Below are 23528 nucleotides of genomic sequence, written 5' to 3'. Positions count from 1 at the left end.
CCCCCCCCCCTTTCTAGTCCTTACGCTAAGGCAAGATAAGTTGTACTTTATTTATCCAGACTTGGGATATTCCTGTTACCACAGCTAAAATTGAGTTAAACACAACAAACCTATAACAAGTGGCTTAAATTAAAAAGATTGGCATATTAAATAAAATACAATAAGACCAAAAATATGAAAAAAACCCACCCAAACTAATCCATCGAGCCATCCATTGTCTTAACCCCTTATTTGATTCAGGGTCAGTGAGAGGGTGGAGTTGGGGGAGAGGCAGGGTACACCTCGGAGAGGTCACCAGTCTATCATAGGCTTAACATAGCGTAACAGACAGCCATTTACACTCTCCTTCACACCTACTGCCAATTCTGAATAACTGTTTAAGGCAGAGTACCCACAGAGAACCCACGTATGCATAGGGAGTACATGCAGAAGGGCCACAGACAGTCTGCCTGTGAGGTGACAGTGACTGCTCCAGCATGCCGTCCCAAGTGAAAATAAATAAGTAATTTATCCATAACTATACCATAACTGGTTTTGATTATCTCATTTAACTCTCTTGACTTCCAGCCTGTTCCTTAAACTTCCACAGTAGATACTGTGTGCTTGTCTTAGTATTGTTTTATTCAGTATCACACCTTACTAACCTGTGCCATCAGGACTCCTTCCAAACACTGAAGAACTGGGTGAAAGAGCTCCGCCAACATGGCCCTCCTAATATAGTTGTCGCAATCGCTGGGAACAAATGTGACCTGTCAGATGCCAGGTAAACCTCTGTTGTGCTGTGAACACTTCTCGTATTCACTGTGATTATGAGCCCTCATTTAACATCAGTAGAGAATTTTGTTTGGTAGAGTAGAAAAATATTGTGCGGAGGATGTATCGTGACCTTTTCTGTCAGAATAATATTTAATGTTTGCCTCAGAAATGCCATGACGCCTGTTCTGTACTGTAAATATAGGCATATGTGTATTAAAGTCTCATTTGTCTTGACCTTTTATCATTATAGGAATTTAAAATGTAGATTACTGGGTTCAAAGTTCTAGTTATTTTTAGTGGATTTAATAAGCTCTAATGGTATTTATCCTTTCCTATGTTGTTGTTGTTGTTGGGTTTTTTTTGGCTCAGACTTATCCATGAAATTGCGAAATCTTCTCCATAACGTCTGTAGAAAAACATTTGATGGTTATCAGGTCAGGCATGAAATCTGAGAAACTGTGTACAAATTGCAACATAATATTTCTGACACATCTCCCGCATCTCCAGGGAAGTGCCAGAGAAGGATGCCAAGGACTATGCCGACTCCATCCATGCCATCTTTGTAGAAACCAGCGCCAAGAATGCCATTAACATCAACGAGGTGTTTGTAGAGATAAGTGAGTGTGTTTCTTGTATATTTGGTCGTGCGGGCCCGAACAGCCACAGGATCTTGCGATGATAAATCAAGCAATGAATAGCATTTAAAAAAAATACTGTCTATTAGAGACATAATTTTGTAATGTTTAGTTGTTGTTTTATGTGTGGGAGTTGGAAGTAAAGCAGAATCCACTTAATCATAACACGTTGAGACTTAAAAAAATTGAGGAGACAAGTGGAGAGAGGAGCAGTTGATCCAGTTCTGCCAAAATAACACACAAACTAGAGTTTCACTGAACAAAAAAACAACGTACACTGTATGTAATGTACATATTTCTCTGATAGTTTTCACCACAATCTTACTACGAATACTTTAGAGCCATGGGTAGTACTTTGTAAATACACTGTACACTCAAAATTAAAGTGATTATAGTTTGCCTGAAGAATTCTTATGAGCAGTTATACTACTTGCTAAATTAACAAGCTTACAACTCTACTGGATACTCGGGGCATGTTTAATGAAACTCTGGTCGGTCAAGATTAGTCAGTATAAAGTGAGAAATCTCAGAACATAAAGAAATTAAGGAGTATTTATTTGAAAAAAACCAATTAGTAACATGCAACATGAACACAACTACTCTGCAGTAGCTTTCGGCTTCTTTTTGAAAGATGCTTTAAAAGAAACCGATGTTTAGTCTAAACTCTACTTAAAGTTTTATATCAGGAGTCCCAGATGTAATAATACACAATGCAGTATTTTGTACTGCTGTCACCATCTACAATGAATACTACCATATCTCGCAGTGCAGTCAAACTTGAGCTTCACTAAACACTAAACTGAGACATATCTACAGTGTAGATATGTCTCAGTTCCATACTGCATACAAGATGGACCCAGACCGTTATTAAGGCTACTCCTATTAAAACCTATTTAAAACTAAAGATTTAACCATTTAAATCTATTTTTGGGGTTTAGGAATGCAAGCACATAACTGTAATTTGACAGCCTAATCAAAAGTACTTACGTGTTTTACTATTTTTCCTGAATTTTTGTTAACCAGAAAATTTGAACAGTCATGGATAACAAAAATTAAACTGTAGCATTAAAAAATATCAATTAATGAATTTGCACAAAATGGTGAATTAACCATTACAGAAATATAAAATATAATTTTGGGTAATTACCAGTACTGTTCATTTTTGGATGGTCGTTGAATATAGGGCTGTGCGATATGACCAAAATCTCATATCCCGATATAAGAATTCTATCGTACCGATAACGATATAAATCACACAAATGTATCATTTTCTGTAAATTCTGTGAATCTCGGGCAGCTCGACTTGCGGGAAGTGTTTCCAGCTGCGCGTCGTGTAGCTGGAGTCGAGTGTTTTAACCGATGCATGAAACGATACATTTTTAGACATAAGTTGTAAAGGCCGCCATTTTCTTTGTGAGTATTTATTACACGGCGTGCTGCGGGGAAACAGCCTGTTCTAACGTTTGAGTCTAAGGTTTATTTTTTAGCACCTGGCGGCTCTTTTTTAATTCTCATGCGTAAATAATCTGCTCTTTCACGTGATTCAGTTTATTTTGAAAAGTCTCAACAGGATCTTGAGCTTTATTGTGAAAGGTTTATGTGGAACATAAACAAGCAGACACGCGATGCTGTTGCCGTCATTGTTGCTAACCACAAAGCATAAAAACAGGCGCTTGTCCATCTGTAGTGTGGTTATATAAAATATAAGAGAACGAGAGAACTTTAAGAAATTAATATAGCCACTACAGTGACCGTCAAAACGATGAAAAAAATATTGCCGTAAACAGTTTATTTTGCGACACCACGAAACAAACGATAGCATAAAATGAAATGATAGACGTTTTTATATCGTCATCCGATATATATCGTTACATCGAACAGCCCTAGTTGAATACATTTGTTATACACTAATTCATGCAAAGCTACCTTAATAGTCCAAGAAAAAGAAAACAAGTAGCAGGAAATGAACACAACAGGTTCCCTTAAACATTATATAGAAAATCACCATTGTCTAATGTTCACTGTATATTCCTCTATGTAGAACTTCTCTGGAAGTGTTAGTGAAGAAGTGAATGAGTGCATTAATCTGGGACACAACTACAGTTTTATTATAAATGCTGTGTGATGTTGCACTAAACAAATCTTTAAATTTGAAATAAATAAAATATTGTTTAAGAGTAAAAAATAAAAGTGAACAACCTGAAATAGAAAAAGGTAGGCTGATACCTTTATGTGTGTGTCTTCTCTAAGGTAAGCGCATCCCTGTTGTAGACGAAGCTGGAGGATCTTCAGCAAGAGGTTTCAAATTGGGTCGTCAGGCCTCAGAGTCTCGCAGGACGTGCTGCTGATGACGCTGGTGACTGTCTTCCCTCCCCTCCAACGTGACCTGTGATACAAGCGTTGCCCATTTTCTTTTTTCTGGCCTGCTTCAGCTTAAAGCCACGGCAAACCCTCAAACGCCTGCACCACAGACACCCGAGTGGGTCAGTGACACTCGGAGAGTTGTAGCAAATATATTTTCATGGCAGTCAAAAACAGCAGGTCATTGTGTTTTGTTTGAAAACTCCTAGCTGGAGAAAATCAGTTCTCAGGTTTACTGAGAATTAACAAACAGCGATGCCAGTGACATGCATACATGCAATTTTCTCTCTCTGGTGCATTATAACTCTAAATTCCTCAGCTTAACTGTACATCTACAGACTGATGGATGCATTCAGTCGTTTATAATTGTACATTTGTACAGATCTACTATCTTTCAACCAAAAACATGAAATGAAGTGGTTAAATCTTGAAAACTTATTTTCATAGTACTTAAGTTATTGACTTTCTTTTGGGAGATCTCTCTCCAAGCATTCTGAAAGAACCAAAAGTGTGAATTTAATATTTTATATAAGATTTTGAAGGAAAAAAAATGATGTTAGTCATCCTAATAAAAAGCCTGGCTCTCCCTGTGATCCTTTCATCGCAGCGTCAGTCGTTTCCAGCCACAGTCCACTCCAAGAAGGATTGTGCACGCTTAATTTAAATTTTATTGTGTGATTGCTGCTTTAACCGAGGCAAAATACCAGTGGGATGTTTTGATGTAAACCACAATCACACAGTAAAAGAAGCAGAAATGAAAGATGTGTGGGAGCCTTCTTCCTTTACATTGGAGAAATAGTTCAGCTTTTTGGAAAATTGATATTGCTGTCATGTCTAAATGGTAAATATGTGGCTGGAGCCAGGAGAGAGTCAGGCTTGGTGTTTTTAACCGGCTGGCTGCCAGTGGTTTATACGTGATGGACAGACTCCTGTTGTTTGTCTAGCACTCTGCCGGAAAACAAATAAGCATTTTTCCCTGAAATTTAGCTTTTCCTTTTATTGTCAGCTTTGATCTTTTTCTCTCTGTGGCTTAGAAAGATGTTTTCACTGCCACTTGTTCCCAAGAATGACAACAAATTTCACCGTCTATGATTAGAGGAACCTCATTATCAGACCCTCCCTGTGATGGTGCTGTAATCAGGACAAAATACTCACTCTTGATTATTATATGATAAGAGTTCCAGCTGCTCACATCTGTTCCCCATTTCCCTTTATAATCACTGAAGAAGTCTTTACAGCATCCTGTGTATGAAGTGCTTCATAATGCCCAAGGTACAGAGCATCCTGCCAGTCCCCCTTTTTTTTCTTATCCCATTGTAACGTTTCACTGGCAAACACGCCTGTCTTTACTCTTTTGCTGCTACTTTACAACACTTTAACAAGGGAGGTTGATTTTTGTGAGGACTTGCCAAATTCTTTAATTGTCCCATAAACATTTTTCATCTTTCCTTTTTTGGTTTCTTTTTTTTTTTCTCACCACATAATCAGCCCCAGCTCACACATCCAATGTTGTTTTACTACTTGGCCTCTGATGAAAACAGCAAGAGCTGGAAACTAAACCTCGTCGAGAGGAAACTCATATTTTAGAGCTTAAATCTCCCGTTAGGAGAAGGTTATGGGTAGAGAATTAGACATGGCGCTGTGTCGACATGCTGACCCCTTAATGAACCTTGGCCTGTATTTTGTCCTGAATTACACACTGTGTGCTTTGTTCCAGAATCTCCTTTCTGATTTTCCTTTTCTTTCAGCTTTTCTGCCTTATTCTTCTAAACCCCAGGCTCTCGATGCACGGCTGAACTGAGATCTGGTACTGTATACCACGTATGTCCTTCGGATCCTGTTGGTTGTGGGGTCATATTGTGATCGGTTTCGATGCCATAATTCCTGCAGCAATCTTTATGTGGGTTATAGACTGTATATGAAAGATGACATCATCCATTCATTTCTGGATTTCTCCATTTTAAATGCTCAACTTTTTCTGGCAGATCGTGGAGTGCTAAGTTAATGCTAACTTGGTTGACTGGCTCCATTGATAAAATACTTGAATTTTAATCACTAAAACTGACTCACAAAAGGTTTAGCCAGACTAAGCACAGCAGGGGCCTTATTATCTGTTTGATAATTCCAATAAAAGTTATTCTAAAAGACGCCAATACCGCAAACATAGTGGAGAGCTCCAATTTATTGACTCCTGTTAGCAGAGGTGAAACTTTTGCTTGTGTCGGCACATCTGGAACACTTCAAACCCCTAACTTTAACCAAATCAGAATGATTATAAGAGAAAAACACTCACCCTTCCAGTTGTTATGAAAGAGAAAGTTAGGTATATAGACCACACATATTTGTTGAACTTTTGAGGCTGTTGATATGCTTGTGCCAAAGATGAAGGTAGACATTGACTCCTTTTTGGCCTCAAGCAGCCACTAAAGAAACTGCAGGAAGAGTTTTTGATTCATTGTCTTTAATGAAACTTGTTATCCCACTGAAACTTTTTTTTCCCCCATAAGTGAATTTTTCGGGTTGTTGTCCCAAAAGTTTGACTCATAATTTCAAGTTATTTTCTCAGTTTCAAGTTATTTTCTCAGAGGTCTGAAGTTTTGAGATAATAAGCTGAAATTTTAACTTGTGGGTAGTAATTTTTTATTTTTTTGGGGGGGGGGTTCAGTGGCCAAAAATAGCCAGAATCTCGCTCAGTCTATAAAAAGGTTGGCCTGAAATCTAAGTCTTGAGCCTATACTGACTAATTTTATCCTTATCTGAATCTCTCGAGTCATTTTATTCCCCAAACCTCTTTTCAAAATTTGAAAAGAAAAAGGTACAGATGTGAGCTTAATTTGTTTTTCTGTCCACACAAACAACTATTTGCCTTGCATCATCTGAAATGTTTCTGTTACTGATGAGTTGTGTAGTGAGTGGTGCTGCATAATGTTCAGGAGTTGGGAGCTGAGTGCAATAGAATTAATTATGACACACTCTAAATGTGACCTAAAAACAAGGGAAATCAGTCCAGAGTGATCCTCGTGTAAAAATGCAGTCTTTGTTCCTTTTTCTTTTATGTTGATTTAATTGCAGTTTTGCTCAAAAATACAGACTGGTGACAAATTAAAAGAAAAACAGTCATAGTAAGGCATACCACATACCACCAAGACAGCTTCAAAGCAAGTTCCCACCACTTTCCATGATCTCTTTAACTCCAATGGAGGCATTGGACACCTTTTATTGATGAAGACTAGTGTTAGGGTTAATGAATAATTGATTTTAAGATTTTTCACTTAATTTGTCACCCATCTGTAGTCGACCGGAGGGGCAGTGTGACTGGGTCAAACCTTGAAAGCCAGAGGAGAAAATGTAAACGTTTAATTGGCTCTGCTATCTGTGATAATTCACCCAGCACTACATTAAACCTACATTAACTCGAGCCAATACTTACCACAGTGTTACCGATTTTTATTCAAAAGGGAAATCACGCTGTTACATTAAAAGCTGCACTTTGACTTTTTTGTATTGGCTCATATTACTAACATTCTGCCTGTAGTGTGTTATCTCTGTGAAGTCACTCGATGAAATAATTCTGTAAAGCCTCAGACTTCTTAATATCCCCTGATGTTGCTTTAGGTTTTGACTGTGTGTTTGATTCTTATTGCCAAATAATGTCAAAGCCATGTTACCACAACACGCATACTTAACCTCTTCTGTTTTTAAAATTCTGATTTAAGTTAAGTGCTAATCACATGACTGCTTAGAATGTTTAAGGTTTGATTATTAATTATGCCACACATTATTTCCCCCCATTTGGAAACACGAGGCATGAATAGAAGTTGTGTGCCTGTAGTTTTGCATTGGAAAAATATCGATAGTCTTGGGCTGGCCCTGGGAATATGCTTAATCTATGTTATGTATCTTTTACAGTGTACATATGTACCATCAAATTGCACACAAATTAATAACTCTATTCGAAGCCGGATGTGTGAAGAAAATATACCTGTACACCATTTGTAGTAAAATCATCAGCAGTGTAGTTACCATATTTAGCTTTTTGCTATATTTCATACTGATTGTAACATATCCCTGAAAACACTTGTTTGCAGTGTAATTCGAAATGCGTGAAAAGGGAATTGTCATTTGTTTACTAATAAAAGATTTCCAAAAATAAGTGTATGACTGCAGCCTGTAGGAAGTGTTCTTTCTTCTGTGTGCAGATGTGTGCATTTCGATGTTCCTCAGGATACAGTGACGGTGTTAGTGACTGTTTATGCTTTTCAGTTGGCAGCCAGCTGCAGGGCTATATATATATATATATATATATATATATATATATAAGAATGACACTTGAGATATGTGGTTGACAGGCAGATGGCTGAGAAGGCACACACATTTAACAACCTCTGAATACTTATTAAACAGAAATATATACAAAACATTCAACTTATTCAGTGGTTGAATTTTAATAGCACATTTTTGGGATTGATCAAGTCAATATAATGAGTAGAAATTCTGCACTGTGTCTACATATTTATACATCTGTAATAATTTAAGGCACATCTTTCATTACATTCAGAGATGCAAGCAGATCCCCTGGTTTAATTAGATGTGACCAGTGTTCAGTAGTCATTAATTTACACCGGTATTCAAAACATTCAACATGTTGGGACATGAGATCACAGTTCATTATTGTGCCACCATGATTTTTTTTTCCCATTTTCTTTTTTTAATTTTCTGGACTACACAATTCAAGTTGATTTTGATTTCCAACAATTGTTGCAAGAAATAATCTATGAAAAACAATCTCATTTTCCCTGGATGATTGAGCATGCATCAAGATATGAAAAACTATATATACTATATTTCAATATCTCACCTGCTCTCTTTAAGAAAAATCTAACAAACTGATAGAAGACATTCATTCAGATTTTGGTCCATACTGACGCGATAGCATCACACAGTTACTGCAGATTTGTCGCCTGCTTCTTTAAAGCAATACCGGAGACTAATAATATCACTCGCACAAGAACTATGTGTACTTTTTACTAACTTTGTCATATTTTGCTGACAATAGTTAAGTACTTTTATTTTAGTACGGTGCATAACGACGACTTGTACGGTTGATTTGTTTTTATTTGTTGATAATGTACTCGTTCTAGATGTTAGCACTCACTCCACCACAGCGGGTGACAGCAGGTAAACTTAGAAGCGTAACTCTTTAGGCTGAAATTAAAACCTGCATGCTTAAGCCACGTCCTTTCGCTGGATTCAGGTTTCGTGAAAAACGCAGGTGGTGTCCCCACCAGCCCTGGGTGCACCCCGGCATCACCCACCCGCCACCTCCTCCCTCTTCACCGCCGGGCGGCTATGCAGAGGCAGTGACGTCAGCAGGCTGTCTCTCACTCCCTTCCTGCTGCATCACAACAGGCGTTAGTAGCTCGAGTAGCAGTAGTTGACCGGGGGGACGGGATATCCACCGCTGATTCATTGATAAATAAACTCTATTGACGCTGCAACACTCGACAACATCCTAACACGGGAACTGGTTGCAGTGCGATAATCCCGCTCCAGCTGTTGGGACATGGCCAGGCCGGAACAGGTTCTGCTCTTGGAGCCTCAGCACGAACTGAAATTCCGAGGTAAGAGGGGAGGGCCCGGTTGTGGCAGGGAGGAGGAGTGGGGGACCTGCCTCTGTCAGCGCTGTTTGGAAGGAGAGGGGGGCACTATTAGGGAACCCATACCGAGCGGGGCTGCAGTGCACATTTTCACAATATAGCCTTCATATGAAAAAGCGAAGGCTGCCCTGAAAGGACGGCAGGTCAGCTGACAGCTAGCTGCAAAGCTAGCTGGATTAGCTCTCAGCGGCTAGGTTAGCCAGGCCCTGTCACACATTTGACCTGCACCAAGTTCCTCTAAAGCGGGTTACAGCTACTAGACACGAAATGTTCACCCATTTAAAAATAGCAACTATAAAAAGATGACACAAGCATAACTGCTCTTTTAGTTCGCCACCTTTCATTGTCTATAAGCTGCAACATCCTTAGCATGTCTGGCTGGCTAACATTAGCTCCTCCTCTGATTGGCTGTCTCGCTCTGCTGGCCAGCCAGCTGTCATTTAATAACTTGACAGCTCACAGGACGGAAAAACTGGGCAACCTGTGCAACTTAATATGATTTCAACTGTGGGTCGTTAAAATTTCTTCAGTCCTTATCGTTTGGACTTTTGAATCAATAATAGATGTCTTGGTGAGACTCGGCATTTGGCTGCAAAATGTCACATTTAGGCCCAGATAATGTTACATAAACACATATGGTACATTTGTACCTGCTTTGGAACAGATTCTGGAGTTCCTGCCATAGTTTGAAACATTAAACGTTTTACTTAAAACTAAGACGCTGATAAATGTAATATTTATACTTGTTTTAATGATACCCTGGTCTCCCAAATGCCTGAATGGTCAGTGTTATTTCGTTTATGAGGCTTAAAGAACAACAAATTACACTTAGTTGTCTTAGCAAAACCAAAAAATAAATTAAATGCCAACCTTTATAATATTTATCACTGAGCTTCAGTGTAGTTAAATGACCTGCAGCCCTCAGCAATTTACACTGTAGCCACTGTTTAAATCCACTCAAAACTATCAGTGCTTGAGCCAGCAATTTGTTGAAGATAGTAATGCCTCCACTGCACACTTGTTAACTGCTTAAGCATTAATATACACTGAAAATGATGAGTAGAGCATAACCAGAATATGTCCCAATACTGTTTTGTTCTTACGTCTCTCATAAGATGCCACACTTTTCACTGTGTTAGCTATGATAGGCTCCAACCTTCCCGCAATCCTAATCAGATAAACTGTTTAGAATGTAGGGTGAGAAAATAGACACCAAAGTGCATTAGTTGTTTACATGTTCGCCCAATAAGTGAAAGATCCCTGGGGGTTGAGTCAGCAAGGGCATTTGGTGTAAAAACTGCCAAATCAAATACGCAGAGCTACTCTCTGTAACGACCCTTTGTGAGTAAGAGAGCAGCCGAATGTTGCTTTTTCGTCTTCCTCTTCTTCAGTTTATTATCATGCTTCCATCACAGCCACTTTACAAGAGCCAAATAGAGAAATTGTATTTAAATATTGATTTGTTGTCACTTTTACCACTTTAGTCCAATCTGCTCAAGAAATTTTATGGAAAGACCCAAAATTAAGAATGTGTTAGTCCACCTCTCATTAGGTCTTTAAATTCCCCGGCCTGCTATTTGGCTCTCCAGTTCCTAGCTTCAGCTCCATTTCATCTTAATGCCGACGTGATTCAAAAAATATTTTTAAAAAGGGTACACAAATTCATAGCGTAAGTAAGAAAAACTGATTCAGAAGTATTTAGATTTTTGACTCAACAAGGTTGGAAAGCTTCTTTGTAGTGATTTAGGGTAATATTTAACTACAAGTTCATAGTTTTAAAACATCGTACCAAGAGGTTTGGCTATTCTTTAAAACCTCAGTCAGATCCATACCTCGGTTCTGCTTTATTGGAGATGAATAATAAAGAATAGAGAAACATATTTTTACCATAGAGCGTATCACCTGGTTGTGATTGGAACATGAACAAAAAGTGAAAAACACCATCATTATCCTGCTTTAACCATTCATGTGGTTGTCGTGCAGTACAGTTCAGTGATCTGTAGCACGGTGACTCCTAATTGCAGCTTCATTAATGGCTAAATCCAGATCATTGTCTTTGCTCATCCCATGGGAGTACTGAACTAATACCATGATAGTTCACATAGTGGCAAGATATGCCTAGCACCACACAGCTGAAGCTCTTCTGAACCTCTACTCCTAATGTTTCCCATTTCAGCTGTTGATTGCCTTTTGGGGGGAAGATGTGGGTCATATTTGCTGTAAGAAAATTCTCTCATAGATTTCCTTTGAGGATTTTTTTGAGTTCTATGTCTCATCCTTATATAACCTCCATGTTTCAGCTACAGGTTCGTTTGGTTTACTTGTGACTATTTACACAACTGTGATTCTGTGTCTATATAAGTGACCCAAAATAGACTATGTGCATCAAAGTAAAGCATTATGTCACCCAGTGTAACAATGTGTCTTATTAACAGATTAAACTAGAAACTCACTATCAATTGGAAAGACTGTTGCTATGGTTACCTACAGTATAGTTGAAGCATTGGGTGGATGTTTGGGGTGTTTGTTTGTTACATGACTTTAGTGGACACACATCGCTTTTGGTAAATTCCTTAGCTAGAAAACACAACCTGTAAGGAAATGTAAGAAAAAATATAAGAAAAATAAAATCTAAGTAAAACTGAACAAATAAAGAATCTCAGTAAATAGAAATCTAGTAGAATGAAGTAAAATAAGAGTCATAATAGGTATAAAAATAAATACAGGTATTGTGCTAAGATTTCCTAGAGAAATTGTTCCAGTACCTGTTCAGTAAGTGGTGTAGGTCCATGTGTAAACTAGTTTTTTACATAAATGTAAAAGTAAACTGAAGATTAGTGCAAAATTAGACCATGAACCATTTATATGTATCAAAATATTTCCTTCATTCAAACTGTATGTAGCTAAATCAATTGCAGGGAAAATCAGTAGGTCGGCAGTTTGTATCCCGGTGCAATCAGTTTTTCCAGTATTTGGTTGAGGGGTTCCGTCATCTTTAATTCAACTCTGTCTTTCATCAGTCTTCACTTAACCTTAGAGATCAGTTCTCTTTGGAGGCCAAGCCATCTGTTGCCGGACTCCTCAGATGATATATCTTCATGGCTTTTTGTGATGATTGATAAGAATCTGAACCTGAAGCCTGAAAGAATCCCACATTACTGTATAAAAGTGTCTAATAACTGTTGATCTTAACCAGACAGAAGAAACTGTGTCTTATTGTAAATGAAAATACCACAAATCACATGCCTAGATGTAGGCATGCAGTGTGAAAGCTCAGGAAATACAGAGTGGGTTTGTTAGTAGCAATTTGTCTCTGGTTTTTACAATCTCTAGAGTAAATGCTCTTAAATTCTAGGCACTGGACTTTTTCATTTCTACCCATTTGAATTTTTTGTCAGGGGTAAGGGTAGCAAACCACCTCTTGGTTTTTATCTCTTACTTATAAAATCCAACATCGCATGATGACAGCTTCAGATATCAGCTTCTCATAATAGTTTTTTTTTTTTTTTTTTTTTAAACGACCATTTGTGGCCTCTGTGAGTTGGACACTGTCCTGAGAAACCTTCAGGAAGTAGTAGATCAGGTGTACAGTAGTCAGTGGCGTGAGTCCCTTTCATTAAAAGCCTTTAGATCTTGAGCCAAGCTTGTGAAGCTCTGAATTTCCTCTCTGTTTTTGCTCAACAGGGAGTGGAAGTGTCAGTTGCTCTCAATGTTTGCTGAGCTGAAACATTACCTTGAATCTGGTGTATGTGCTAATTCTGAAATAGCTCCGTGTTTTCATACAGGGAGTTAGTGTGCTTCTCTCAACTGCAAACTTTACCATTACCATAATGGCTACTGTAGGGGACTAATTTGTAGTTTCATCAGAAAGCTTTACTTGATAAAAAGGCTTTCGCGATTGGTCAATGTGGTTTGTAGTTGTTGATCAAAATCACAAGACGGAAGACTGTTTTGGAACTTGGAAATTAGCTGGTCAGTAAATGCTGGTTTAAAAGTCTGCACTTTCAGATCGTTTATTGATATATTTTCATCCCTCTAACCATGATATGTATAATAGTAACTATATCTATGACAGCAAAGTGAGAGGAAGCATTGTCTGCAAATAAATGTGGATATGGTCATTTATGGACATTCTTTGCTAATATGGTTTTCCATGATACTGTAACATTCCATTCCATTAATCTTGCTTTCCATAATGCTGACTGTAAAGTGTGTGGTATTGGCAGCATATTTGCTAAGTTTGGGAAGTCATGCAGCCATTCATCATTGCCCCTCGCCTGACCATGAATTAGCACAGCTCTTACTCAAGCTACTAGGGAAAATACAGGCATTAGTAATGCTTCCAGTTAGGTTTTTGTCCCATCAATAAAAAAACCGGGAATAATTAATTGCGTATAAACCTGTGACTCTCAAGCTATACAAGAAATGATATTTGGTCAGTCGGCAACATCAGAAAGGGCTCACAACCTGCAATATCTGCAATGAATATTCTTGTTATATCAAAGAGACTAGTGATTAAACAGTAAGGCTTTCTTCAGCCTTACTGAATAAATCATGTTACATTTATTCATTTCAAGACTCACTGTAGTCATGTGCTAGAGCTCTGGGATCCACCCATATTTCTGTCACCAACATCAAAGTCAAAAGAAAACCTTAACACTGAAGTAGATCTTGATTTACTCTTCACGTTGGGATGAATTACAGTTTTAGATGCTGCTTACTCTCGTGGTGACTATAAAATGAGAAGGCAATAACTACTTATATTTCCTGCTCCTGGACTCCTAAATCAGTGCACGCATGGTATATTTTACACAGTGATTCAAATAATTCTGTTTCAGCAAACATTGATTATTGTTTCAAGGCAATAACTGAGTCACTCGAGACATTCTTTGCTTAAACCAGGACAGCGGATTGGAAATTTCTCACTAAATGACAATATGCATGAATGAACTTGATGTTTAAATGTGTGAATGTTTGAAAAATAATTATTACAATAATCCTTGCAAACACTAAATCACTGCTGATTGGTTAGAATAAAATATAGTGTAGTGTTCAATCCAATATTTAGCTTCTTTTTTTTCTTTTTTCTTTTTTTAATGCATCATATCTGACAGGACTGAGTAGTATTTAAACTGAATAATTAGTCTGAGGATAATTTGTTCTTAAATGTTTTGTGTGTTGGAACAATTTTCTCTAGTAACTGATCACTGGTGCACATCTGCTCTGAACATGCTGTGACACAAATCTACAATAACTATGTTACTTTAAATTCATACAGTTTACTGGACTGAGAATATGCTTTGAGATATTGTTCAAGCTCTGCACGTTAACAACATAACACCCCCCACACCCCTGAATAAAAAAGAAATATTGCCTGACTTAACTAACTCACTATTTCACTGTTTTAGCAGAAGAAAACAATAACAGCAATATTCGATAAGCTGGGGAAGGGTGCACAAAGTTGTCTTACAGACTGTTCTTAGGTAGCTGTTATCTACGGAAGCGTAGAGCTGCCACCCAGGCAAAAGAAAAATACAAGTGTATCACGTTATAACATGAAAAGTTTATTGTTCTAACAAGATACTTTTCCTGTTTGAACAACATAATATCACGTTATTACAATATACATAATTATCATGTTCGTACAATATTGTACGAACGTGATAATTATGTATATTGTAATAACGTGATATTATGTTGTTCAAACAGGAAAAGTATATTGTACAAACAGGAAAAGTATCTTGTTAGAACAATAAACTTTTCACGTTATAACGTGATACACTTGTCCTGGGTGGCAGCTCTACGCTTCCGTAGTTATCTAACCTATTTAGCATGTACTTGTTTAGGAGCAACAGTCTTCAGGAAATTCACATAAAAGTCTGTTAGGTTCTCAAAACCCTCTTAAAGTATTTTAGGGATTTCCTTGGGGGGGATCCCCTCGTTGAGTCATAAATGAGATTTGGGGCATTTAACTTGTACGGAAGTCAAATTACTGAGCTCTTTTTTAAAATTGTATATTATGCATTTCCACTTTCACTTGTCTAATTTCAGTTTTCTTGCACCATGTAAATACATTACTGGGGCTAATTGATTGATTGCTTACAGCTATATAAACTTGCTTGTTATTCCCCTGCTTTTCCACCCCTTCATTTCATATTACTCTGTCAATTTTGGACATCATTTATTGTCCAGAATTACCTTCACTTGTGTAATTTCATTTAAAAAAAATGCTGGAAGCTTTACAAAGCAGTTAAGATGGGGGAGAAACTGTAACAGAAAAACATCTCTGGAGTTTTGGAAATACATGTGCAAGGAAGAAAAGAAAAGAAGTTAATAATGACTTCATTTTACTTGAATAACCTTGAATTTAATGTTGTTAAGCAGAAAAGGGAAAGTGTGTAGCTCTGCAATCCAAAGGAATATTTTAAAAACTTCTTCCATGCTTCTATTATAACGGTTATAGAGTAGCCCATTTCAGACTTGTTCACACTCTGTGTAGTCACTTTAGTTTAGCCTGATGAATTGAATGGGCAGTTATTTACACATCTGTGCAATCTAATGTCACACAGATTTTGTATGGCTTTGTTAGGCTAACGATCCGATCTCTCCCTGTGCATACCTCTGTTGGTGATGCCTGGAAACTTCAGAGCTACAGTCCATGAGGAAAAGCAGCATTATTTTCTAATAGGTTGATGGCAGCCAACAAGGCAAATATTGTGCAGTGTCGATCAATGGAGGTTTCTCCATTATTGATAAATGTGCAGAGCTTAATGCAGCCACAGAGATGTGGCCTGCATCTCCAATGCTGGCTGTAATTAGTTAAATCCAAACTGCATTAGCTGCTCTGTTTTAGATAATGCAGTAGTAGAAGATTTATATTTATGTATGATTTATTTTGTATGTACAGCGTACCTTTCAGTTTTCTATTAATTGAATAATTGTTTTTCTTAACCATGAGGGCAGTGTAGATAAGCTCCATTAGTTTAATTGGCATGAAAACTATTTTTATTCCGATTATGTCAGGTCAAATGAAAAAGCCTTTACATTTCATGCAGCCGATTTGTTGCATCACATTAGACTTTGATAGACCACATTCGAATGACTCACACATACTCACAGCCATTTTCCTCTATTATTTACTTTGTTTGAAAAGGGTGCAGTCAGCTTGTTCTTGTTTGTATGTACAGTGTAAATGTGCTTCTTGGCAAAATCTTTTGGTAAATATTTATCAAAGAATAAATTGGTTTGTAAATTCATAGTACAAGGTAGTGCAACTTCTCAGTCAAGTGAAACTCCCACACTTGCTTCTGTGTCGATGTGCCAGTTTAAGAAAATTACATTTAAATGATTGTTTCTCAGAAACAGTCACATTATAGTGTCTGTTATCATGTTTTTTCCTCACACTGTTGCTTCTTCTGTGCAGTTGATGTATCTTTATTACTTGGCTCATTTGATTTCATTAACAAGTTGCTTTCTCATTGTCCTTATTTATCCAAAGACAGACTTGTCAGTCTTGTCAACACCAGTTTTTAAGTGTCCACTTTGTTTACTTTCCGCACAGGTCCATTCTCAGACGTGGTCACCACAAATCTCAAGCTCTCCAACCCTACAGACAGGAATGTGTGCTTTAAGGTGAAGACGACAGCGCCGCGTCGGTACTGTGTGCGGCCAAACAGCGGAATCATCGATGCAGGCACCTCAATCAATGTCTCAGGTAAGGATTCAGGGAAGTAGGACTGAGTCAAATTTATTCACTCGCTGCTGAAAATGGGGTTAGGGTTAGCCTGTGATAAAATGACATGTTAGATCATCTGTCTCAAGTCTTTTAATGGATTGAACAATCATTGCTGCTTATGTGTGAACTATACTGCTGGTCTGTATACATCTGGGAATAATTGGGATCATTATTCTTTCAACAGAGCACCTAGTAAGTTGGGATGGATGATTCTTATACTTCTTAAGAAGGATAGACTTTATACACGGTAACTTACAGAACTCATTGGTTGTCAAGTCAGTATGAAGACAGTGTTATCCATATAATATATAAAGAGATTTGTTCTTGTTACATGAACTTAAAACTGCAACTGCGTGGTATTCCTCCCTCCTCCTTCCATTTTGAAGAAAGCAGGTACTGGCTAATGTTTCCATGTGTTCACCGTCTGTCATTTACAGTCCCAGACTCATTTTACAGTGCACCCTATCTGGTGTCAACAACTGCAGACTGTGTCAGTGGTGCCTGCAGTCAGCAGTGACAAACCAACTGAGTCCGCTCTGTCTGTTTCCTTCATTTTCCAGCCTTGTTAGACTGAGAAGGGTCACAGGTTAGAGTCTGAAAATGAGTTTGCTTCTCTGAGAACGTACTCACAGTGGCAGCTGTATAGGCATAGTCTGTGGTTACTTTAAGTCCTATGTCTTTAGGGAGTACTCAGGCTGTATTGAAGCAGGGTGTTTACCAGGATAGAACTGAGGCCTGGGCTGTATTGCAGGACATGTGGCTTTAAAAAAAGAAAAAGAAAAGTTGAACACATGCGTTATTTCAATGAAAAGCGGAGGATTATTTAAGATCTTACATACATATTGTAAAGTGATGAAAATTTTTTTCATCACTTTACATTTTGGATTAATTTTTTTCTTTTTTTCATTAGTATGTGGTTGTGTAGAGTACTAAATGATAGCTCTGTGGCTCTCCTGTTGGTTTGACATCTTTTATCACTGCAAGTGCCCATTAGCACAGTGCTGGTTTTGGCCAGTGCACTTTAATCTCCATTTCATTTTGGCACACAGAACACCACTTAATACATATGTTCTTTATTTATAGTTAAAAAAAGAAGAAGACATAACTAAATATTGCTCAGTAAACAATGCATGCTAATTAAGACTAATTTACATGCCTTGTTGTGACTTAATACTAAAGGCAAAAAATGAACTACTATCAACAGATGTCATAGGTGCTTAATCCAATGTACAATCCATCTACAGTACATTTAGAAGCATTTCCTTTCTGAAAATAAGAACACAAACATCCTGCAAATTTTAACATTTCCATATATGCTATTTACAAGGTTAGTAGTTTGATTTATCTATTTGAAAGAAGAGACTATTTTTTTTACTTTTTAACCTCCTGATTTATTTTGGAAGACTTTCGTTTTAACTGATTTTTTTTCTTTTTTTTTTTTTTTTACACATTACTGTGAATTTAAGTATACGTTAGTAGTGTTGGTTCACCCTAAAACACTGATTTCATTTCTTTAAATGAAACTCAGCATTGACTGAGACAGCTGTAATATTACAGAATAGTTTGAAATATAACTTCTGGAGTTTTGCGAGCAGTTGTTAGCTGAATGTTGACATTTTCAAAGGGGTATGAATAAGCATAAGCCACAGTTCACAGTTTTCAGTAATTCTGAGGTGGTGGTATTACAGCCATGCACCAGCACAGGCACCAATGAGCAATATGGCTGTTGAACTCAAGAAATTCAAAAAATGAAAAACAATTAAACCTCAACTTTCAGATTTTATGCTTTGTAAACCTCGAGATTAGGACCGTCGAGTTTTGTGTAATAAAAAAATATAAAGAAGAGTTTTGTTTATTTTAAAGAAAGCTTCATGTCAGTGTGTTTCATTCCTGGTCTTAAAAGCTCTCTGAAACACTGGACTGTTTAAGAAGTCGAAATAAACACTGCAAGTTGCTATGCCAACATTACTAATAAGAATAAACTTTTCTGTATACTGAATGCATGAAAGGTCTCTCCCAAAATAACTTGCCAGTATCTGCACTGGCGATATGACCAAAATCTCATATCCCGATATAAGAATTCTATCGTCCGATAACGATATAAATCACACAAATGTATCATTTTCTGTAAATTCTGTGAATCTCGGGCATCTCGACTTGCGGGAAGTGTTTCCAGCTACACGTCGTGTAGCTGGAGTAGAGCGTTTTAACCGATGTATGAAACTATAAGCCTGTTCTAACATTTGAGTCTTAAGGTTTATTTTTTAGCACCTGGCGGCTCTTTTTTAACTTCTCATCCGTAAATAATCTGCTCTTTCACGTGATTCAGTTTATTTTGAAAAATCTCAACAGGATCTTGAGCTTTATTGTGAAAGGTTTATGTGGAACATAAACAAGCGGACACGCGATGCTGTTACCGTCGTTGTTGCTAACCACAACGCATAAAAACAGACGCTTGTCCGTCTGTAGGGTGGTTATATAAAATATAAGAGAAAGAGAGAACTTTAAGAAATTAATATAGCCACTACAGTGACCATCAAAACGATGAAAAAATATTGCCGTTAACAGTTTATTTTGCGACACCACGAAACAAACCATAGCGTAAAATGAAACGATAGACGTTTTTATATTGTCATCCGATTTAAATCGTTATATCGAACAGCCGTAATCTGCACTGAGGGAGGAACTCAAACATTTCGTTCGTGTCACACTCCTATAGCCTCTGTTTAAGAGGACTGCAAGTCATCTGTAACTTGTTTCAGTCCAGTTTGTCTCGTATTTCCAGGATGTGCACAATAGTTGCACAGACATCCTTGTGTACCACTGCATACCTACAAACCCATGATTTGCCATTTGTTGGCTTAGCAGTGGACTCGCAGTGCTTTTTGAAGCTCAGCTTTGCTGTAACTGTATATGTTGAATGTAGCTACAACCACAGGAATGTTTCTGGTCTTGATTGGTGTTATGTAGCAGTATCCAGTGGAAAAATATCTGGCATAAATGTTTAAAAAATCCTCGAGTCCACAAATATTGAGCTTGTTGTGGGAATATGTCAGAAGTTCTCCTGACATACTGGGGACAGAAAAGCAAAATACCTTCCCACAGTAAAACAAATAACAGTTTTGTTGTCGCTGCTGTCCGAATTGGTTTCATTAGATTGTCTTGTTCTCGTTTCCTCCATGCCTGTGTTATGACAGGACATGAAACTGAGTCTCCAGTCAAGTTCTCATTCATTCAGTAGTGACACATGGGTTTGAGCGTTTATGGCTGTGATCTTTTCTAATATTCACATTAGCTTGTTACCTACCAAGAGTCTTGTAATTGAAGTTGGAGTCTAAATAGAAGCCGATTCCATGAAATATGTGGTGGATTGAAGTGCTGCTAATGTTGGGATATTTCTCACTGTGATATACACATGGTGGTGTAGTCGGTTACTTTTTCCTTTTGAAATATATTAAATAAGACAGACCCAAGAGAGCACAATCAGGAGTAAGAGCCTGCTAACCTGAGAAGTCTGAATAAATATACATATTTATTTATATTTTATGTGAGTTTCATCTTATATGCTGGTAAATTTTCCCTCTTGGCTTCTTTCTTCACAACTCCCCCAACTTAGTTCTCTTCCTCACTCCCACGCTCCCACACCATATTGTCTCACTAGGTTTGGTGATCTTTGACAAGGTCTTTGTGTTGACTAATACTGAACAAAGTGGCCAGGGAGTGCCCTATGATGTATCAGGCTTCTCTTAATGAGATTGTAAAAGGTTGCTGTTATAGGTAGAGGGCGTAGTAATGAGCTTTTATGATCGTATATCTTGTTTCATATCATATTGTTTTAATAATGTTGTTGGATTCACCTCATTTATCGTCATAATTTTTTGATCATTGCTGTGCTTAAACTTGGATATAATCCTCTATTTTTCTGGCCCACCTTCTGTTACTTAATCTTTGTTTTATTGCCAGACAGCTCTTTTTGTTTCTGTTTTCTTTTTTTAAACTGTTGTATGCTGCAGATAATCCACTTTTTAAGGGGCCAGAGAAGTCTAGTATATTACACACTTACCGAAACTTACTGGCTTTTCTGCTTTTTTTTTTTTTCAATAGCATATTTGTAGACTAAGACCAACAAATACATTTTACAGCAGATGAATGAGTAAATCCCACTTTAGTTGATCTCCAGGGTCTGCTTTACAGGAGCCAGTAGTTGCTTGTAACTCTGGTGTGAGCTGGTTTTCTCCGAGGACACAATTAATTAGTGACAGGAGAAATTTCTTTTAACCACCTCTTTTAACTTTCACCTTTCTAATGGTTACATTCATCATCAACAAACAGGCTGGCAATTACCCTTCTGTTTGACCGTGTTGATTACAATTAGCCTCTTTGAGTTTTATAAATTATTGCCCAGTGTGAAGAATACTAAATCATGCCATTAGCAGAAGTCGCTCTTGGTGTAAAGGTGTAATCAAAGGGGGTAGATCAAAGATGATTTAAATCACTTTTTCTCCTACTGAGGCTGTGCTTTTTTCCATCTCAAGCTTTGACTCAGGATCATTTAATGTTATTCAGCGTTGCTTAAAGAACTTGCAAGCTTTCCTGACTCTATTTTCTTGTATTGTCCCCTTGGACCCAAGGTAGATGGCTGTGCAAATTGAGTCTGACTGAAACAGGACGTTCTCAATCTGTTCATGCCGTCTGTTTCTGATTTGCAATATTGAGCTACACTGATTGCTGTAATGGTGCACTACATCACTGAGGTTTTTCACTCTAGGGAGACTGGGGATGTGCCACATCTGAACACTGCCCTGATAGCTAGGCTGTTTGTTTCTAGGAAAAACCAAAGAATCATGCTGGCATTGTACTGATTTAAAAACATCTTTCAATTATATTGTGATTTAAAACCTGTAGTCAAAGGAGTAAAACATTTTCCATCAATAGCCATCTTCATCCTCTCTGCAATTCAGTCCCCTATACTAACATAAGAAAGGGATTGCTGTATATCATTGTTACAGCTCCTCTCAGTGACTGGAATAACGTCAAATGAGCCACGAGTGGCTGTGAGGACTGATGTGGTGATGGGCTAAAGGAGTATTCCAGCTCCACACCTGCTTTCTGTTAGACTGATATGTAATGTTAAAGAAGAGAAAGACAGAGTTGGATGCTGTTAGAAAAATTACCCCTGAGGATTTTTGTAGATCTGTCAGTGTTTCGCCGTCATGGTAACATGAAGAAATCCTCTTTAGCCCCCCTCCCCCCCCCCTTTTTTTTCTTCATCATGGGCAAACTCAGACACCCTTTGCTCAGCATGACAAATACACGAGATGCACAAGTATATAAAAACTCAACGTTTTCTCTCTAAGCTGGGGACTGAACATTAGTTTAGACAGAAAAAGTAACAAAGTTGGGAACCAAAATTGTATTTATTTATTTTATTGCCATGTTTCACTCACAAATCATAATCTCTTCCTACCTGTCTGCGGAAGTTCCTGCACGTGATTCAAACAAGAGATGTGTTTTCCCAGCTCCCTTGGGGATGGGAAGTGGCAGTGAGGTTTGAAAAATGGGGAAATAAAACTGAGGTCTTCGCGACAAAATGAAACGATAGTATTCTTTTTGGGGATTTCCTGGGGTCTGGGCTGGAGCTTTGGTAACTTATCCAAATTTTTCCTTCTATAAATAATAATTCTTTCTTTACTGTTGTAAAATTTTTCCTTTCTTTGCTTTCACATGCGTGTTAATTGCAAGCACCTTTTCAAACAGCATTTTCTTCTTTTTCCTTTTTATTTATTTAGTTTATGGATACTAGAGAGTCTTATAATTACAAGACAGTACAATTTAAAGAAAATATTCAGAAACAATTTTTGGAAGCAGACTAAATGTTTTTACTTTCTGTGCTGACATTAACTTTCTGTTTGTATTTCAGTTATGCTGCAGCCTTTTGACTATGACCCCAATGAGAAGAGCAAACACAAGTTCATGGTTCAGGCAATGCTAGCACCTCCTGACATGACTGACATGGAGGGAGTGGTGAGTGTGTCTCATTGTTCATAGCTTTTAGCATGTGCTTATTTGTACGTGCATGCTTTAAAACAGAAATACTTTGTACATAGATGCATTACAGTTATGCATATATAGGCATGTGATAGGATTAACCTCTTCCAAATATACCTATACCTATACCTATTCCAAATATAGCTTTTGATACAATTAATCATGAAATATTACTCGATAAATTGGAGTATTATGGCATTAGAGGAGTGGTGTTAGAGTGGGTAAAGAGTTATTTGAGAGACAGGAAACAATTTGTGAAAATTGGGGAACATCAATCAGAGTGTATGGACATTGTTTGTGGAGTTCCACAGGGGTCAGTATTGGGACCAAAGCTGT

General features: G+C 37.6%; 2 protein-coding genes across 2 annotated transcripts in view; both read left to right on the top strand.

The window, feature by feature from the left end:
• The window catches only part of LOC102200473 (ras-related protein Rab-22A-like), a 13703-nt gene extending 7307 nt beyond the window's left edge, over positions 1-6396 (top strand). Inside the window, exons 3-6 of the mRNA XM_005729859.1 lie at positions 387-451; positions 568-763; positions 1264-1373; positions 3642-6396. Coding sequence (XP_005729916.1) covers positions 387-451; positions 568-763; positions 1264-1373; positions 3642-3739 — 469 coding nt within the window. The 3' untranslated portion in view covers positions 3740-6396. The remainder of the gene's footprint in view (positions 1-386; positions 452-567; positions 764-1263; positions 1374-3641) is intronic.
• Positions 6397-9036: 2640 nt separating this feature from the next.
• vapb (VAMP (vesicle-associated membrane protein)-associated protein B and C) overlaps positions 9037-23528 on the top strand; it is a 23694-nt gene continuing 9202 nt past the window's right edge. Inside the window, exons 1-3 of the mRNA XM_005729827.2 lie at positions 9037-9373; positions 16971-17123; positions 23065-23168. Of these exons, the coding sequence (XP_005729884.1) occupies positions 9316-9373; positions 16971-17123; positions 23065-23168 (315 nt within the window). The 5' untranslated portion in view covers positions 9037-9315. The remainder of the gene's footprint in view (positions 9374-16970; positions 17124-23064; positions 23169-23528) is intronic.

This window comes from Pundamilia nyererei, unplaced genomic scaffold (assembly GCF_000239375.1).
Source record: "Pundamilia nyererei isolate P.nyererei 1_Seehausen unplaced genomic scaffold, PunNye1.0 scaffold00034, whole genome shotgun sequence".
NCBI lineage: Eukaryota > Metazoa > Chordata > Actinopteri > Cichliformes > Cichlidae > Pundamilia > Pundamilia nyererei.
The sequence above is the reverse complement of the archived record's forward strand: the minus strand, read 5'-3'. Positions and strand labels throughout refer to the sequence as shown.